The following is a 21,285-nucleotide window of genomic DNA, read 5'->3' on the forward strand; positions in this document are numbered from 1 at the left end:
CTCTCTCTCTAACTCTCTCTCTATATATATATATATATATATCTCGCTTTCTCTCTCTCTTTATATATATATCCCTCGCTTTCTCTCTCTGTCTACTCTCTCGCTCTTTTTCTCTAACTCTCTCACTCGCTCTCATTCTCCCTCTCTCTTTCTCTCCCTCTCTCTCTCTGGTAGACAATGCTTGGCGAGGCCGAGGATGACCAGAATACGTTCGACACTCTCCAGGAGGAACTGCAGAAGGCGATGGTCGTAAACGAGCGGATGACGCAGGTCCACAGCGAGCACGATGCCGAGCTGGAACACTTTCGCCAAGTAGTGGCTGTGCTAGAGGAGCGCTGGCAGGCCGTGTTCGCCCAGATAGACCTGCGCCAACGCGAGCTGGACTTGCTGGGGAGGCAGATGCACTCCTACCACGAGAGCTATGACTGGCTCATCAGATGGCTCAATGATGCCAAGCAGAGGCAGGAGAAAATCCAGGCTGTGCCCATCGGTGACAGCAAGGTCCTCAAGCAGCAGTTGGCACAGGAGAAGGTACTGTACAACTGATAATAATAATAATTGATTGGATTTATATACCGCTTTTCTACCTAAATGCTCAGTGTTTTACATAGTAACAGGGAAACTCACCTCATCCACCATCGATGTGAGGCACCCAGGACAAGGTATCAGGAGGCTTCCATTACAAATAGGGGAGATGAAGCTTCTTAGCTCGATGATGGAATGCAATGTTACCTTATCAAGACTCGGTTTGTCAGTTTGACAATCTTTTATTATTTCAGAAACTCCTAGAAGAGATCGAGAAAAACAAAGATAAGGTTGAGGAGTGTCAAAAACATGCAAGGTCATATATTGATGCGGTCAAGGTGCGTATGCAGATCAGATGTCACTTAAAATAAGATTATGTAAATGGGGATTTGTTGCATCAATAATATTTGTATATTATGTCAATGTGTTTTCCCCAGGACTATGAGCTTCAGTTGGTGACGTACAAAGCTCTGATGGCACCTATGGCTTCGCCCCTAAAGAAAACCAAAATGGAGTGTGCATCTGACAATATCATCCAAGAGGTAGGTCATATAGACATGGGGAATTTATTTCATAGTCTTTTATAGCTTCAGTAGCTTTAAAGTTGTTTACAATTACAGTGAGCTGCAAAAGTATTGGTACAGTTTTAATTAAACAATGATTATGAGATAAAGGTGCAGACTGACAGCTTTAATATGAGGGTATTTTCATCCATATCGGGTGAACCGTTTAGAAATGGCAGCACGTTTTGTACTTTTGGTCCCCCCATTTTAGGGGACCAAAAGTATTGGGACAAATTATATGTGTATTAAAGTAAAAATGTTGTATTTGGCCACATATTCCTAGCACACAATAATTACATTAAGCTAGTGACTCTACAAACTTGTTGGATGCATTTGCTGTTTGTTTTAGTTGTGTTTCAGATTATTTTGTGCCCAATAGAAATGAATGGTAAATAATGTCTTGTGTCATTTTGGAGTCACTTTTATTGTAAATAAGAATAAGAATGTTTCTAACACTTCTACATTAATGTGGATGCTACCATGATTATGGATAATCTTGAATGTGTCGTGAATAATGATGAGTGAGAAAGTTACATAGGCATAAATATCATACCCCCCAAAAATGCTAACCTCCCCTGTTATTGTTATGGTGAGAGGCTAGCATGTCTTGGGGGGTATGATCATTATTCACGATTGATTCAGGACTTTAAACATCTGGAATTGTCTTTCAGTATGTGACTCTGAGAACCCGCTACAGTGAACTGATGACTCTGACCAGCCAGTACATCAAGTTCATTATGGAGACACAGCGCCGACTTGAGGATGAGGAGGTAATTGAGGGACAGATTGAAAATAGGCAGCAGCTCCCTGCTTATCCACTAACCATAACGACAATATCCTGGTCCAAGATCTGATTGTGCTATCATGTCAACTCTTTTCCATGCCAAACATTTTGTTTGGCATGTCAAGGAGTGGCATGATGGCACAAACAGACTCACATACGCAGGCTATAACAACAGTTACTATAAAACACTCTCTTTATGGAAAATCAAACATATCCTTGTCAGTATACAGTACCAGTCAGAACACCTACCCATTCAAGGGTTTTTCTTAATTCTTTACTATTTTCTACATTGTACAATAATAGTGAAGACATCAAATCCCTATTTTTGGACCTTATCTCTTATTATTCAAATAATATATCTTCCACAATATCTTGCATAAAAGTAGGATTAGATTATGCAGTAAATGTCAGTAATTGGGATTGGCTTGCTTACGTACAGTAGCTTTTTGCATTTTACAAACTTCTGTACGTGGCCGTGTAGGTGCTCAGAATTTTTCCTAAAAATTGAAAATGTACTGATCAACTCGATTTAAGCTTAGCCTCTGTGGGTAATACACTTTGCATGGTCTTTGCACATTATTATTTCTCTGCTTCTGTCCTTTCAAGTTTATTTCCAATTTTAAAACATGGTGGATTGAATTTGAAGGTTAAAGATAATACGATCTTAGTCCAAGGTAAAGTTCAAGAGTAGTAGCCAAGTCGGTACATTGAAAGTGTTCTTTGATTGATTCTTATTTGATCTTAGTAATGAAAGATGAAATGGTTACTACAAGAGACAGCAAGGAAAAATACCTCAACTGCATTATGCTATTCAAGATCTCCATATTGTTGTTGCAATGTAAAGTCTCACTATGTGAGCCATACATTAAGTTTGGGATTATTTTCTCAAAGAAAATAGCAAACATTTCTGTCCCTAGATAACACATATTTATTCATTTGAAATACATCAAGGGTTTGACATTATTGACAACCATGATATGCTCAAAAACATTAGAACTTTTTTAGCATACAATATACAGTGCATTCGGAAAGTATTCAGATCCCTTCACTTTTTCCCAATTTTGTTACGTTACAGCCTTATTCTAAAATGTAGAAAATATTTTTTTTACTCATAAATCTACACACAATACCCCATAATAACAAAGTTCAAACAGGTTTTTAGAAAGTTTGCGAATGTATTATTTTTTTTAAATGGAAATTTAACATTTACATAAGTATTCAGACCCTTTACTCAGTACTATGTTGAAGCATCTTTGGCAGTGATTACAGCCTCGTGTCTTCTTGGGTATGACGCTACAATCTTGGCACACCTGTATTTGGAGATTTTCTCCCATTCTTCTCTGCAGATCCTCTCAACCTCTGTCGGGTTGGATGGGGAGCATCGCTGTACAGCTATTTTCAGTTCTCTCCAGAGATGTTAGATCGGGTTCAAGTCTGGGCTCTGGCTGGGCCACTGAAGGACATTCAGAGACTTGTTCCGAAGCCACTCCTGCGTTGTCTTGGCTGTGTGCTTAGGGTTGTTGTCCTGTTAGAAGGTGAACCTTTAACCCAGTCTGAGATCCTGAGCGCTCTGGAGCAGATTTTCATCAAGGATCTCTCTCTCTCTTTGCTCTGTTTATCTTTCCCTCGATCCTGACTAGTCTCCCAGTCCCTGCCGCTGAAAAACAAGCCCTCAGCATGATGCTGCCAACACCATGCTTCACCGTAGGGATGGTATTGGGCAGGTGATGTGTGGTGCCTGGTTTCCTCCAGACGTGAAGGTTGGCATTCAGGCCAAAGAGTTCAATCTTGGTTTCATCAGACCAGAGAATCTTGTTTCTCATGGTCTAAGAGTCCTTTAGATGCCTTTTGGAAAGCTCCAAGCGGCTGTCATGTGCCTTTTACTGAGGAGTGGCTTCCATCTGGCCGCTCTACCATAAAGGCATGATTGGTGGAGTGCTGCAGAGATTGTTGTCGTTCTGAAACGTTCTCCCATCTCCACAGAGGAAGTCTGGAGCTCTTTCAGAGTGACCATCGGGTTCTTGGTCACCTCTTTGACCAAGGCCCTTCTCCCACAATTGCTCAGTTCTTGGGGACCTTCAATGCTGCAGAAATGTTTTGGTACCCTTCCCCTTAGCTGTGCCTTGACACAATCCTGTCTCTGAACTCTACAGACAATTCCTTTGACCTCATGGCTTGGTTTTTGCTCTGACAACTGTGGGACTGTATATAGACAGGTGTGTGCCTTACCAAATCATGTCCAATCATTTGAATCAATCAAGTTTCTAAAAACCTGTTCACGCTTTGTCATTATGGGGTATTGTGTGTAGATTGCTGAGTTTAAAAAAAAATCTATTTTAAAATAAGGCTGTAACGTAACAAAATTTGTCCCGATTCAGGAAACTAAGTGTAACTAATGTGTTTTTTTGGCAGAAAGGCCTTCTCGAACATGTGCATTTTCATGTGCCTTAATAACAAACTTGCATTCCATCTGTAAATAAGAAAACAATTGTTAAATGATGAGCCTTGTTGGTTAAGCCACAGAAAAAGCGAGCAACCTTACCACTAGCCATGATTGGCTGAGACAGGGAGACACGTCCATCAGGCATGATGATGTATACAGGTAAGATACTCTAGCGTTAGCTAGCTACATTTTCAGATATTACACGTTTGTAATTTTGACAGAAAGTGGTTTCATTTCAAGCTAAAGTGTATTGTTAGCTATCTAGCTAATGTTAGCTGGCTGGCTCCCTAGCTGACGTTATTATTTGTTTCCCAGAGCCATTTTATTTTCTAGTTAAATCCTAATGTTAGCTAGCTAACATTGGACCTGGTTGGTTAGCTCCCAGCACTGTGGCATTGTTGGCACTTTGTTTGTTGTTGTTTAACCAGCTAACGTTACCTGGCTGGCTTTGTTGCTAACGTTATGTGATATGTGTGATCTTAAATGTTGTTTACCTAGCTAGGTGCATTGTTTAGCTAGCTATATGTCTTAAGCTAAGGTGTACTGTTAGCTAGCTAGCTAACGTTAGCTGGCTGGCTCCCTAGCGGACATTATTATTCATTTCCCAGAGCTGTTTGCTTTTCTAGTTAGAGCCTAATGTGGCTCCCGAGTGGCGCAGTGGTCTAAGTCACTGCATCTCAGTGCTAGAGGCGTCACTACCCTGGTTCGAATCCAGGCTGTATCACAACCGGATGTGATTGGGAGTCCCATAGGGCGGCACACAGTGTCGTCTGGGTTTGGCCGGTGTAGGCCGTCACTGTAAATAAGAACTTGTTCTTAGTTAGTTTGTTGCCTAGTTAAATAAAGGTTAAATATATATGTATATTTTTATTAATGTAAGGCATTGTTGGCACTTTGTTCATTGTTGCTTAACTAGCTAATGTTAGCTGGCTGGCTCGTTAGCTTACGCTACGTGACGTTTGTACAACACCCGTTGAATATGGCCGGTGTCAGTAACGGCTGTTTTCATGTTATCCAGAGGTAAATAAATCATCAGCCAGAGCGTCAAGTGTGCGCTCCGAGAGCGAAACGAGATGGGTGGGGCTAAAGCTTAAGAGGGTGTGAACAATGCTGAATTGGTGTACACAAAGAAGAGCTCGTCACTAGATATCAAAACATTTGAATGTGATTTTCTCAAAAGTGAGTTTACAAGTTGATCAACTTTCAAAGCAGAATTACTTTCCCATTGTTCCTCAAATGCAGTGTATGATATACCATTTTGTAGCTCTGAGTCTCTACTTTTATCCAATGTAAAAAACACAATTTCACCTTTTGCTACATAAGACCGAATCCAGGTGAGTCACAAATGTGGAAAAAGTGAAGGGGTCTGAATACTTTCCGAATGCACTGTAGCTATCAGTATTTGAATTATTTCTTTTATACGGTCATTTTTGCTCATATTTTATCAAGGGTGTCAATAATTGTGGACCCCACTCTATGTGTACCTAGATGTACTTAAACATTTAACTTTTTTGAGTATTTCAAACAGCTCAAACATTTATATTCGAACACTGTAATACTTAACATTGTTTTACCCTTTTCTGTTTGCTTCCACTAATACAGACAGCTACTGAAATACTAAAGAAGGAGGAGAGAAAAAAGTTGGCTGAGATGCAGGCTGAATTAGACAAACAAAGGCAGTTAGCTGAGGCACACATCAAAGCTATCACTAAAGCGGAACAAGAAGCCCAGGAACTCAAGTTGAAGATGAAAGAAGAGGTCAGCAGGAGGGAGGTTGTGAAAGTAGATTCTGAGAAACAGAAGCACAACATACAGCAGGAGCTGCACGAACTCAAGAACCTGTCAGAGCAGGAGATCCAAACCAAGAGCCAGCAGGTTGAGGAGGCACTGTATAGTCGTACCAAGATGGAGGAGGAGATCCATATCATCAGAATCCAATTAGAGACTACCATAAAGCAAAGAGCCACAGCTGAGGCCCAACTTCAGCAGCTCAGGGACATGGCTGCCGAGGCTGAGAGACTGAGGAAAGTTACTCAGGAGGAGGCAGAGAAGCTTCGCAAGCAGGTGAATGAAGAGACTCAGAAAAAGCGCAACGCAGAGGAGGAGCTGAATCGCAAAACAGAGGCAGAACAAGAAGCTGCCAAGCAAAAGCAGAAGGCCCTGGATGAGTTGCAGAAGTTCAAAATGCATGCTGAAGAGGCAGAGAGGCGCATGAAACAGGCAGAAGAGGAGAAGCATAGGCAGGTCATGGTTGCGGAGGAGGTGGCACAGAAGAGTGCCACCACCGAACTGCAGACCAAACGTATGTCCTTTAATGAGAAGGCAGTAAAGCTTGAGGCATCGCTGAAACAAGAACAGGTCACTGTTATTCAGTTGCAGGAAGAGGCAGAGTATCTCAAGAAGCAACAAGAAGATGCCAACAAAGCCAGGGAGGAAGCAGAGAAGGAGCTTGAGAAGTGGAGGCAGAAAGCCAATGAGGCACTCCGTTTGAGGCTCCAGGCTGAGGAAGAAGCCCACAAGAAGAGCCAGGCTCAGGAGGAAGCAGAGAAACAGAAAGAGGAAGCTGAGCAAGAGGCAAAGAAAAGGGCTAAGGCTGAAAAGGCTGCTCTTAAGCAAAAGGAAATGGCAGAGAAGGAGCTGGATAAACAGAGGAAATTGGCAGAGGGAACAGCACAGCAGAAACTCTCTGCAGAACAAGAGTTAATTCGCCTAAGGTCTGACTTTGACCATGGTAAGCAACAGAGGTCTTTATTGGATGAAGAGCTCCAGCGCCTGAAAAATGAGGTGAATGCTGCAGTAAAAGAAAGGAAACAGCTAGAAGATGAACTGGCCAAAGTGAGAAGTGAAATGGAAGTTCTTCTTCAGCTGAAGTTGAAAGCTGAGAAGGACACCATGTCTACAACAGAGAAAAGCAGAAATCTCCTCGAGTCTGAGGCATCAAAAATGAGGCAACTAGCTGAAGAGGCGACTAAGCTGAGATCAATCGCTGAAGAGGCAAAGAAGCAGAGGCAGGTAGCGGAGAATAATGCGGCTCGGCAAAGAGCAGAGGCTGAGAAGATACTCAAGGAAAAACTGGCAGCCATTAATGAAGCAATTGGCCTGAAAACTGAAGCTGAGATTGCCCTGAAGGATAAAGAGGCAGAAAATGAGAGACTTAGGAGAAAAGCCGAAGATGAGGCTTATCAGAGAAAGGTCTTAGAAGACCAAGCAAAACAGCACAAGCAAGACATTGATGAAAAGATCACCCAGCTTATGAAGACTTCTGATTCTGAATTGGAGAGGCAGAAGAAGATTGTAGAGGAAACTCTTAAGCAGAGGAGGGTGGTCGAGGAGGAGATTCGCATCCTAAAACTAAACTTTGAGACTGCATCAACAGGCAAGTTGGATCTTGAATTGGAGTTGAACAAGCTTAAAGGCATTGCAGATGAGACACATAAGAACAGAGTCAAGGCTGAGGAAGAGGCAGAGAAACTCAGAAAGCTTGCTTTAGAGGAGGAGAACAAAAGAAAGCAAGCTGAAGAGAAAGTTAAAAAGATCACTGCTGCAGAGGAAGAAGCAGCGCAACAATGCCATGCAGCTCAGAAAGAGGTTGAGCGCCTCAAAACGATTGCTGCCGATGCTAACAAGCAGAAGGACAATGCTGACAAAGAAACAGAGAAACAGATTATTCTAGCCAAAGAGGCTGCACAGAAATGTAGTGATGCAGAAAAGAGAGCACAGGATGTTCTGGTCAAGCAGAAAGAGGACAATCTTTCCCAGGGCAAGCTCAAAGAGGAGTTTGAAAAGGCTAAGAAACGTGCACAAGAAGCTGAGAAGGCCAAGGAGAAAGCTGAGAAAGAGGCTGCTTTACTCCGTCAAAAAGCAGAGAATGCTGAGAAACAGAAGAAAGCAGCTGAAGCTGAGGCTGCCAAACAGGCCAAGGCTCAGGGGGATGCTGAGAGACTGAAGAAGGAAGCAGAGCAGGAGGCTGCAAAGCGAGCAGAAGCTGAGGCTTCTGCTCTGAAACAGAAGCAGCAGGCAGACGCAGAGATGGCCAAGCACAAAAAGCTAGCTCAACAAACATTGAAGCAGAAGACACAAGTTGAGCAGGAGCTAGCAAAGGTGAAACTGCGACTGGATGAGACTGATAAGCAGAAATATGTTTTAGATGAGGAGCTTCAGCGCCAGAAGGATGAAGTTAGCAATGCAGTCAAGCAGAAAGTTCAAGTTGAGGATGAGCTATTTAAGGTCAAGGTCCAGATGGAGGAGCTGGTCAAACTTAAGCTTAGAATTGAGAATGAGAATCAACGTCTCATGAGTAAAGACAAAGCTAATGCTCAGAAATTCCTGGAAGAGGAAGCTGAGAACATGAAGAAGCTAGCAGAGGATGCTGCCAGGCTAAGCTTAGAAGCTCAGGAGGCAGCCCGAGAGAGACAGATTGCAGAGTCCGAGCTTGCCGAACAGAGGGCTCTTGCTGACAAAATGCTGAAGGAGAATATGCAAGCTATCCAAGAAGCAACTAAACTGAAAGCTGAGGCAGAGAAGCTCCAGAAACAAAAGGACAAGGCTCAGGAGCAGGCCCAAAAACTCCTGGAGGACAAGCAGCAAATGCAGCAGCGTCTTGATGAGGAGACAAAGGGCTTCCAAAAATCTCTAGAGGCTGAGCGCAAGAGGCAGCGTGAAACAACTGCAGAAGCAGAGAAATTGAAGCTTAGGGTGACACAGCTCAGTGATGCTCAGTCCAAAGCAGAGGAGGAGGCCATGAAATTCAAGAAACAAGCTGATGAGATCAGAGTTTGTCTCCAAGAGAAAGAGCAAAATGCTTCAGAAAAAGTCATTGTAGATAAACTGGAGGGGCAGAGATTACAGAGAAGCAAACAGTCTGATGATTTATGTAAAACCATAGCTGACCTTGAGAAAGAAAAGGAGAAATTACAAAAAGAGGCTGCAGATCTACAGACTAAGTCTAAAGAGGTATAGTGCAATGTAAAATAACCTTGTGAAAATCCATTTGCAAATAACCATAACCTTCTCAAAAGCACTAACACATAAAGGAGATCCAAATCACCTAATTCATGTGAATTGCAGAGACTGTCATCAATAATAGTGTCCAGCTCATGAACCGAATGTTGCCGCGTTTTGTAAATTAAATTGTGTTTTCCGGCAAATGCTTTTCAAATGAAACCGATTTCGAATACATTTCAGAATATTACGTGTCGTATATAATATATAATATTTATATATTCATATTTTGTAATAGAATGTTAAGACAATGTGCAAAAATGTCTTTAAAGTTGTATTAATTTTCTCTTTATTTTTTTCCCAAATTAGATGGCCAATGCCCAACAAAAACAAATTAAAAAGGAAAAGATAATTATTGAGCAGACTATCCTGACAGAAAAAGAAATGTTGCTGAAAAAAGAAAAGCTCATTGAGGAAGAGAAAAATAAGCTTGAGAAACAGTTTGAGGATGAGGTCAAGAAGGCCAAAGCCCTCAAAGATGAGCAGGATCATCAAAGGAAGCAGATGGAACAGGAGAAGAAGAAACTCCAGGCTACCATGGATGCCGTTTTGAAAAAGCAGAAGGATGCTGAGGAGGAGATATGCAATAAGCAGAAAGAGATGCAGGATCTTGAAAATAAAAGGCTTGAACAAGAGAATTTGTTGAATGAGGAGAATACAAAGCTTCGTGAGAAGCTGCAGCAACTTTCTACACCTAAAAAATCAGTAACACCCCACACTAAAGAAAGGGAGATTCAAACTGATGAGGTCCCTGAAGATCAGCTAATTGCAATGACAATGGTGGGGACTACAAATAAAGTATTCAATGGGTCTGAAGTAGTAGATGGTGCAAAGAAAAACAAAGATTCACCATTTGCTTTTGATGGGATTAGGGACAAGGTTCCTGCCAGCAGGCTCCATGACATTGGTATACTGAACAAAACGGACTTTGACAAGCTGAAAACGGGGAAAACCACAGTGCAAGACCTGAGCAAGACCGAGAAGGTGAAAACATGTCTCAAAGGCAAGAATAGTGTTGGCGGAGTCTTGACCCCAGCCAAGCAGAAAATGAGTGTGTATCAGGCCATGAAAGAGAATAAACTTTCTCCTGGTGCTGCCACAATGCTCCTTGAAGCTCAGGCAGCATCTGGGTACCTCATTGATCCAGTGAAAAACAGAATGCTCTCTGTGGATGAAGCTGTAAAGGAGGAATTAATAGGTCCAGAACTCCATAACAAAATGCTTTCTGCAGAAAAAGCAGCTACTGGTTACAAAGATCCTTATACTGGAGACAAAATCTCACTCTTTGAGGCCATGAAAAAGGGTCTGATTGAACAAGACCAGGCCGTTAGACTTCTGGATGCTCAGATTGCAACTGGTGGAATAATTGACCCTGTCAATAGTCACCGTGTACCACTCCAGACAGCCTATAAGCAGGGCCAATTGGATTCTGAGATGAACAGAACTTTATCAAACCCTACTGCTGACTCAAAGTTATTCATTGACCCAAGCACTCAGGAGAGCCTCACTTATCAGCAACTATTGGAGAGGTGCACCTCAGATGCAGAGACAGGCCTACTTGTGTTACCAATCACAGAGAACGCTGCACAAAGTGACAAGACCTACACAACTGAAGAGACTAAAGATGTACTCACTAAAGCAAATATCTCTGTTCTATTTGGAAGATTCCAAGGAAAGACTGTGACCATTTGGGAAATCATTAACTCAGAGTATTTTACAGAGCCACAGAGGAAGGATCTGATTCATCAGTATAAGACCGGAAAAATCACAATAGAAAAATGTATCAAAATTGTCATTAGTGTTGTGGAAGACAAAGAGAAGAATAATGAAATTGTGTTTGATGGTCTGAGGACTCCTGTCACTGCAGCTGAACTTCTAGAATCAAATATCATCAATAAAGACTTGTTCAACAAATTGCATAATGGCAAAACAACTGTCATTGAAATCTCTGAGATGGAGTGTGTTAAGAAAGCCTTAAGAGGAACACCTAGCATTGCTGGAGTGATCGTTGAGTCAACCAAGGAGAAAATACCATTCTATCAAGCCGTAAAGAAACAGATGCTCTCTCCCGAGACTGCATTGACTCTTCTTGAGGCTCAAGCTGGGACTGGATTTATAATTGACCCTGTCAAAAATCAGAAGCTCACTGTGGACGAGGCTGTTAAATCAGGTCTTGTTGGTCCAGAGATGCATGAAAAACTTCTGTCTGCAGAGAGAGCTGTTAATGGCTACAAAGATCCCTACACTGGAAAGAATGTATCCCTATTTCAGGCAATGTTTAAAGACCTTATTAAGAAAGACCAGGGTATCCGTCTGCTAGAGGCTCAGCTTGCAACTGGAGGTATAATTGATCCAGTCAAAAGTTATCGCATCCCACATGATGTTGCCTGTAAACGTGGATATTTTGAAGAAGAAATGAACAAGACCTTGAGCAACAACACTGATGAAACTAAAGTATACTTTGATCCTAACATGTGGGAGAATGCATCTTATGTACAACTCATGAAAAAATGTGTCACTGACAAAGAGACTGGTTTTCCATTTCTTCCGCTCTCAGAGAAAGCAATTCAAAAGTCAAAAGAGAAACAAAAGTCAAAAGAGGATCATCAATACACTGAGTTCCAGATCAAAGATGCCTTGAATCAGGCAACAATGGAGCTGCAGTATGGACCTTTCAAAGGAAGGAAAGTCACTATTTGGGAGATCATAAACTCTGAATATATTACAGAGGAACAAAGACTCGAGTTGATTCAACAGTACAGAACTGGAACAGTGACTATTGAAAGAATTATTACAATCCTTGTCACAATGGTTGATAAAAAGGAGACCAAGAAACAGGAAAAAGAACAGGCCAGCTTTAAAGGTCTTAGAGTACCTGTCACAGCCAGTTCATTGTTTGAATCCAAAATAATTGATAAAGCTACATATGATCAACTCCAACAGGGCGAAAAGAAACCGAAAGAAATCAGTGACATGGACTCAGTCAGGAAATACTTGCAAGGAACAGATGGACAGATTGCAGGCATCTATATGGGTGACTCAAAGGAAAAGGTTAGCATTTATCAAGCAATGAAGAAAAATATATTGAGACAAAATACAGGTCTTGCATTACTCGAGGTACAAGCAGCAACTGGTTTCATTATCGATCCTGTTAAAAACCAGAGGTACACTGTGGATGATGCTGTGAAAGCAGGAGTTGTTGGTCCTGAGGTTCATGAGAAACTTCTTTCAGCTGAGAAAGCAGTGACTGGTTTCAGAGATCCATACACAGGCAACATTATTTCCCTCTTCCAGGCCATGAAGAAGGAGCTTGTGCTACGAGAACATGCCATTCCCCTGTTGGAAGCTCAGATGGCCACAGGAGGGATTATTGACCCAGTCAGCAGCCACCGTGTTCCAAATGATGTGGCCTTCCAACGTGGCTATTTCAATAAGCAGATGGCTAAGACCTTTACTGACCCCTCAGGGGATATCAAAGCCTTCGTTGATCCCAACACTAATGAAAGTTACACCTATAAACAACTGCAAGAGAAATGCATAAGAGATCCAGATACCGGTCTGTGCTTCCTGCCACTATCAAAGGCTGAAGCTCAAAATCCAGTGGAAAAGTCCTACGTATACACAGAAGAACAGGCACAGACAGACTTGAGTAACAGTCAAGTGGATATCCCTCATCAGGCCTATGGAGGGAAGGTAATGACCCTATGGGATGTCATGATGTCAAACCTGCTCCCTGAGGAGGAAAAGCTAAGGCTCCTGGAACAGTATCGCCGTGGGCAAATCACAAAGGAGAGAATGATCATCATCGTCATTGAAATCATTGAACAAAGGGAGATACTGAAAGTAGAGCAGAGCATGTCCTGTGATGTGATCAGACGAAGAGTCACTATTGAGGAGCTCTACAGTTCTCGCATTATCGACCTTCAAACATACAATCTGTTAAAGCAAGAGAAGAAAACTATCCGTGAGGTTATGGAAATGCCATCTGTAAAGCAGTATCTGTTTGGCACTGGCAGTATTGCTGGAATCCTCTCAGACTCCCCCTCTAAGGTCAGTATTTACCAGGCATTGAAGAGAGGTCTCATTAAGCCTGATTTTGCTACCAGTCTCCTGGAGGCCCAAGCAGCAACAGGATTCATCATTGACCCTGTGAAAGATGAATTGCTAACTGTTGACGAGGCTGTGCGCAAAGGGATAGTCGGCCCTGAAATCCATGACAAACTTCTTTCTGCCGAGAGGGCAGTCACTGGCTACAAGGATCCTTACAGTGGAAAAGTAATCTCTCTCTTCCAAGCGATGAAAAAATACCTTGTTCCTGAGGACTATGCCCTGAGGCTCCTTGAAGCCCAGGCTTCCACTGGAGGCCTTATGGATCCAGAATACTACTTCCACCTTCCCACAGATGTTGCCATGCAACGCGGGTACATCAATAAGGAAACATATGACAGGATCACTGATCCAAACTGTGATGTAAAAGGTTATGTTGATCCAACCACAGAGGAGAGACAGACCTATGCCCAACTGCTGAAGAGATGCAAAGTCGATAAAGAGAGTGGTCTGCGATTACTTTCAATGGCAGACAGAAGGCTGCTTTTTAAGGGTCTCAGAAAGAAAGTGACCTTGGATGAGCTGCTTTGTTCGCAGATTATTGACCAAAAGACATACAATGATCTCACTGAAGGCCTTATCTCAGTAGAAGAGGTCAGCCGAGAAGTGAAGAAGTACCTTGAGGGCACAAGCTGCATTGCCGGAGTATATGTAGAATCTAGCAAAGACCGCCTGTCAATCTACCAAGCAATGAAAAAGAACATGATAAGACCCGGGACAGCCTTTGAACTTCTTGAGGCTCAAGCAGCAACAGGATATATAATTGACCCAATAAAGAACCTGAAGCTGAATGTTGGTGAAGCTGTTAAAATGGGAGTCGTTGGTTCAGAGTTCAAAGACAAGCTCATCTCTGCTGAGCGTGCCGTTACAGGCTACAGGGATCCGTACTCTGGCAAGACCATCTCTCTATTCCAGGCCATGAAAAAGGGTCTCATTCTGAAAGACCACGGCATTCGACTATTGGAAGCCCAAATTGCCACTGGTGGGATCATTGATCCAGAAGAGAGTCACCGCTTGCCAGTTGAGATGGCCTACACACGTGGTCTGTTTGATGAGGAGATGAATGGCATTCTTACAGACCCATCTGATGACACTAAAGGCTTCTTTGACCCTAACACTGAGGAGAACCTCACTTACCTGCAGCTGATGGAGCGATGCCTGATTGACCCGGAAACTGGACTTGCACTTTTGCTGTTAAAAGAAAAGAAACGTGAGAGGAAGACATCCTCCAAATCATCTGTGCGTAAACGTAGAGTAGTCATTGTTGACCCAGAGACAGGCAAAGAGATGTCTGTGTATGAGGCATATCACAAAGGACTTATAGATCACCAGACCTACACGGAGCTTGCAGAGCAGGAGTGTGAGTGGGAGGAGATTACTATCTCCTCATCTGATGGTGTTGTGAAGTCCATGATCATTGATAGAAGGACTGGCCAACAGTATGATATTGATGATGCCACCACAAAGGGCCTCATTGACCAGTCTGCTCTGGATCAGTACCGTGCTGGCACTCTGTCCATCACAGAGTTTGCGGACATGCTGTCCGGAAACATAAGTGGCACCAGATCTAGGTCATCCTCCTTTGGGTCCACATCATCTCACTCCAATAGTTCAGCCCCCTCTATCAAACCCCCAGCAACAATATGGAATGACCCAACAGAAGAAACCGGCCCTGTGGCTGGAATACTGGATACTGACACATTGGATAAGGTGTCAGTCACAGAAGCCATGCACAGAAATCTTGTGGACAATATCACAGGTCAAAGATTGCTGGAGGCTCAGGCTTCCACTGGTGGCATCATTGATCCAAACACTGGAGAGAAATTCTCAGTTGCAGATGCAGTGAACATGGGACTTGTGGATAAGATCATGGTTGACCGAATCAACCTGGCACAGAAGGCCTTCAATGGATTTGAGGATCCCCGAACCAAAACAAAAATGTCTGCTGCACAAGCATTAAAAAAGGGGTGGTTGTACTTTGAGGCGGGTCAGAGATTCCTAGAAGTACAATATCTAACTGGTGGTTTGATAGAACCAGAGGTCAATGGCAGAGTTCCACTGGACGTTGCTGTCAACAAGGGCACCCTAGATGCACGTACTGCACAGAAGCTACGGGATATCAGTGGATACTCCAAATACCTCACCTGCCCCAAGACGAAGCTTAAGATCTCATACAAGGATGCCATGGATAGAAGCATGATTGAGGAGGGTTCTGGTCTGCGTCTGTTGGAAGGCTCTTCTCAGTCAAGTAAAGGCCTTTACAGTCCTTACAGTGTTAGCGGTTCTGGGTCAGCATCCGGTTCCCGGCCCGACTCAAGAACTGGCTCCAGGTCAGGCTCCAGACGAGGGAGCTTTGATGCCACAGGCTCTGGCTTCTCCACTAATTTCTCTTCCTCATCCTTCAGCTCCACAAGCTATGGGCGCAGATATGATGCAGGATCACACAGCGGACATAGCATGGATGTGCTAGCACAGGCCCTGACATCATTAGCAATGGGCAGGAACTGCAGTTCTGAAGAGAGAATATTTACCACAATACAAACCAATTACTCCCCAGTTGCCTAATTCTTATTATAAAAATAGTCTACCTTTATTCTGCTCTGCATGTGGTTATTATGGGCCTTTTCAGCAATATATTGTAAATATTTTAGCTGGCTTTAAGTTAATTTTGTCAATATTTTATTCAGTTTTACATTTTCAAAGTACATTTTAAGTTGCTCTCTTTTGTATTATGTCTGAGAAGTCAATTTTTTTTGCATTATTTATATGCTTACATACAGAAGAGCTGACTGTATTCAAACTATATTTTTATTTTTAGCAACTACAATGATATTGATAATAACGTTTTCAATATTAGACATATTGAAAATGTTCTATTTTTAAGTCAGCTTGTTATTAATTGTAATTAACATTTTCTGACCTGGATTAAAATTATATTTGGATTCTATTAAATTCCATCAAAGAAAGTATCTAGGTTAAAGTATCCATTTTTATAGCAAACCAAATGAGATGTGAAAGCTGTTTAAACTATTTGGTAGGAGGACATTTAGAATATCTAGAAATAGATACAAAAGCTTCCAATCTGCAGAGCAGAATAAGGAGTCACAGAACAATGAGTTATTATAACACTGGAGCAAATGCTTCAAGAAAACCAAGCTTCAAAATATTTTCGTATCTCGGCTACACTGTGCCAATGTCTGGATTCTACCTATCCCCTGCTTGTGATATACAATGGACTACCAAACAGTTAAAACTATGCAGTCTTTATACAGTCAAGCATCCTTATGGAGAGAGCATTCCAAGGATGGCAATCCCAACATAATAAAACATGGACCAACACACTTGAAGTAAAAGATGCCCCACATCACCATGAAACTCCATTGGACACCCCTGGTCTCATCTCAAGCTGAAATAACTTCTCAGCAGAACCATTGCTTCTCTAGATTTTTTTTGAAAAAGAAGTGACTAAATCTTTTCTATTATTATTTTAATTTTTTTGCCAGACACAAATCTTAAAGTCATTTTTTCTTCATTTTGTTGAAGCCTATGTTTTCCTGAGACCCTCAAGTCAAAACGAAGAACTTAGCTGAAATAAACGTTAACGTTCACACTTAAGACTACACCGAGATACATTTACATAATTCATTTTAGCCTTTTTATTTTTCAGACAATTATTAACAAATAACTCTGAAAAGGCAGATGTTGATGTTTAAATGCAAAATATAATGAATCATTGTACTGCCTTGCTTCTACCTTACACCTGCATACTAATATATCTGATCTCATATGGTAACAGCCTTAACCACCTGTATTGTAATGTTTTTGTTAGTGCCTGCATATTCAATGCATGAAAGGGTTGCACAGACAACAAGGTGTGAATAATACTGTAAATTGAGTGATTCACAACTGGAAAAATGATATGGTTATTATCAGGTATTTCCCAAGTTCATGGCCGTCATACAGTATTCATACCGCATCAATACCCTTTTATTTCACTAGATTAAACTAAGAACATTTGTACAAGGCTAAGATTGAAATAAATGTTTATCACAAAAAATTATTCAGTTTTGAAATGTATAAGACAATCTTTACTGACTGTATTCTACATATTTGGAAAATATATTTTAGCGTCGTCACTTGTTGCCTCGTGAACCAGTGTTCATATTTCCCAACACAATTGCTTGTTTTTTTTTCTTCCTTAGAAGTACTTTCCTTTGTAAATTGTCATGTTCTATCTCAATATTCATTATATTTTCATATGATACATTTTATTTTTGCTTTGCATGTTGTACAAACTTGGTTGAAAAGATGCAATATAAATAGTTGCATCCATTTTTTCGTTGTGAAGCCTTTTAAAATGGTTTGAAGGATGTACTTTAAAGTTGGGTTATCAGGCATGGTTAAAATGGTGTATTGAAAGGGTGACATTGTATTTGAATGTTAACACCTTAAGAATGTAAATAAACTTATGAGGTATCAATATGAAATGCAATGTCTTTTGAGTATTTTTTTATGTTTGAGTGAAGATTTTTGCACTCCAAACAGATCTTTATTTAAAGATGCACTATGCAGAAATCGCTCCACCATTACCTGGTTGCTAAAATGTATAATTATTTGCCTAATTTCAGTTTATTCGACAAAACAAGGAAGTGTTGTGTAGAAAATCATTGTACCATGTAAACCGCTGCAAAATATATTTTTCATAACCAAAATATTGTATTTTCAGCTGTTTGAGGCCGGTGTACAAAACCGAAAGTAAAAGATGCAAAAAAGAAAATTTAGAATGGAAAGCATAGAAATAGCACACATTGAACAGAGCTAACGCTTCTTATACTTGCTTTCAATGAGAATGATAGATATATAACTCACATTTCTATGTGTATTTTGTCAGCTCTCCCAATAAGTTACACTGTAGCTTTAATTCAGTGGAATTCAACACAAGAATAAGGGCTTTATGGATGTAATTGGAGAATCAGTATTTTAAGGTTTGAATGCATTGCTCTTAGACAGTTGTCACCTCCAGTAATTTATTGTACTCACAAAACACTATACACAACTCACTTGCTCTTAATAGCTTTCTAATTCTTCTGAATGATTTAATGATACAGACAATAATACAATACAAAGGTGTGGAACTCTTCTGTCTTTACATCAGCACAAGTGAAATTAAGCCACATATTTTACATCTTATCTAATCCTTTTGTCATTTACTGATGTTACTGTTAACAGTGTCAAATGAGGTGTTAGAAAAGGGGATACTATTCCATCCAATTGGTGACAGATTCTCATGTGAATATTAAAAAATCAGCATGAAGAAAATATGTGCATTTTCCCACCAGTGGTGTTTCCACCAAACTGACTTCTTGCAGATACAAATCAGTGCATGATGACATATGCACCCAAAATGTACCTTCATATGCACTTCAAAATGTACCTTCATACCTTCATGTACCTTCATTTTATTCATGTACCAAATAAAAATCTAAAGTTCAATCTATTTCCATTGCATTTTTGACTCTACCGATAGTTTTGTCACAAAAAACGTTGCATTAAATAGCAAATGTGCCTACCGGAGTCTTGGCACGTGCTCTCTAGCCAACAGCTCGCAGATACAGTGAGAGTAGGCTGTATGGGCAGGCTAGTCTACATTATGAGATTACTATGAATTAGAGCGAGAATATTTGTATTTGTCAAACGGCCGTCAAGCATCGATCATCATGTCACCAGAATAAGACCCTCGATATTTATTGGAAGGAGCATCAAACTCATCACTGTGCACTTTCACCACCTTGTGAAGTTCATCATAAATTATTTAATCTGTAGCCTAATAAATTGCATGGTTTCCCGAGTTGTAGTGGGAGGACCACACACCATATCATCACAACTCCAAATTTACATTGATGTTTATTTCACCTTTATTTAACTAGGCAAGTCAGTTAAGAACAAATTCTTATTTACAATGACGGCCTACCACGGCCAAACCCAGACAACACTGGGCCAATTGTGCGCCACCCTATGGGACTCCCAATCACGTCTGGTTGTGATACAGCCTAGAATCAAACCAGGGTCTGTAGTGACGCCTCTAGCACTGAGATGCAGTGCCTTAGACCGCTGCCCACTCGGGAGCCCAATATAATGGTTATTATATTCATATTTGATCATAAAGGAGTTTCCACCACCATTTCTAGCATAATTCATTTTATCCACACAAAAAGGTTGCACCATGTCAAATGAACAAATGATTGTACCGAAACGTACAAAAAATTGTACCGAAACTTCCTGTTTCCGTCACAACTGTCGTGATTTGTTTTTATACAGTATGACTTTATTCGCATAAAAACTGTGGATGAAAACGTGGTTAGTGGTAGAATTTAGTCTCCTACAAGTCCTACAAATTATTTTAGGAAGTGTATGCTTATGTGTGCTCGCACAGCATATCTGATTTTTTTTTAAATTATGATTTAAAGACTGAGAAACATAATCTCTAGCAGAGAAACACAAACACACTGGATGATAACACACGGACTAGATCATGAATACTGGCACAATGGATACGTTTAGTCGCCCAATAACAATCGGATTGGTCCCAGTCCACCCCTGTAGTATGCTAATCAAGTGGAAAGCACAAAATATTGTCTCAGATGGTTATCATGCTTATGTTTTTCTTGCAGATGTGTTAAACACTGTTTTGTACAGGGCATCATGCACCAACCACATGGATTTACTGAATTTTGAAATTCATCTAAACTATATTTGATATTTGCTTTTCATAATTTCTTGTTTACAGGGAGCTATAGGTATCATCGCTGCCCATCCGGAAATATCACTCATCAACTGCTTGAGGTCTAGCAATGCAGCTCATATTGAGAAAAATATTCTATAGTGAAATGCCTTTTGGTCATTGTCCTATTGGTTTGTTGCTGTATGATGTTTGCAACAAATAGTATTTAGTCAAAGTCGAGAACATACTCAGTCGAACCACACTAGCGGAATCTGTTACCAGACACTGCCTGCAGACACGGTGTAACCCAGACTAACATCTCTGAATGGTTTGATAAGCACTTTAACTATTCTATCCATATGTTGCTGTCCGAGAGCAATGTCAACAGAGACCCTCAAGTGGTGGAAGGTCAGTGACTTGTGCGTCTTGAATATACATTTGAAACAAATGAATATCACTATACACTAATTTATCCTAAAATAGCTATTGTGTACCTAAACTACACTTACAACTTGTACATTGAATGTACCTAAATGATGGACATTATAGTCATAATGGCCTGAGAAATACAGTAGTCCTACAGGAAATGTGTGGCACGATTCGTGTGAGAAAGATGTCAGGCGCATGGCCAACACACCACGTCTGTACCCAGAGAGTGCCATGAATCTAGGCAATGACATCAGCCTGGTGCTGATTCCCTTCAAAATGAAAGACTTAGAGTGGCTCTTAAGTGTTGTCAGAGAGAGGTCTTTCACATCAGAAGTGAACACTAGTTTCCACCGGTCCCTCCCACACACCCATGTGAGATGGAACTTTCTCTCCATTGTGCCAGACAATCAATCACAACCTTCATCACTTGCAACTGCTGTTAAAACATTCCACAAGTGATCATGTTCAACCGTCCTCAGTTTAGCTTGTACTTGGATTAAAAAGACTCTAATGCTGAAATGTCTGAATTATTTTCTTATAAAATGAGAGAAGACATAAGAGAAGCCAATATTTCAGGGATGTCTAAATGGCTCAGAGTCAGAAACATGATAGAACTTGTCACTGTCAGAGATAAGTAAAAAAATATTTGCTTCAGGCACCCAATGATAGAAACGTATAATGAAAGGTGTAACTGACCTGGTGAAGACAGCAA

General features: G+C 41.0%; 1 protein-coding gene across 1 annotated transcript in view; it reads left to right on the forward strand.

The window, feature by feature from the left end:
* LOC120026741 (plectin-like) overlaps positions 1-18,024 on the forward strand; it is a 158,080-nt gene extending 140,056 nt beyond the window's left edge. The window contains exons 28-33 of the mRNA XM_038971463.1: positions 175-531; positions 780-863; positions 963-1,067; positions 1,760-1,858; positions 5,918-9,268; positions 9,626-18,024. Of these exons, the coding sequence (XP_038827391.1) occupies positions 175-531; positions 780-863; positions 963-1,067; positions 1,760-1,858; positions 5,918-9,268; positions 9,626-15,988 (10,359 nt within the window). The 3' untranslated portion in view covers positions 15,989-18,024. The remainder of the gene's footprint in view (positions 1-174; positions 532-779; positions 864-962; positions 1,068-1,759; positions 1,859-5,917; positions 9,269-9,625) is intronic.
* Positions 18,025-21,285: the final 3,261 nt, after the last annotated feature.

Source organism: Salvelinus namaycush, chromosome 32 (genome assembly GCF_016432855.1).
Source record: "Salvelinus namaycush isolate Seneca chromosome 32, SaNama_1.0, whole genome shotgun sequence".
In the NCBI taxonomy this organism is placed as follows: Eukaryota; Metazoa; Chordata; class Actinopteri; order Salmoniformes; family Salmonidae; genus Salvelinus; species Salvelinus namaycush.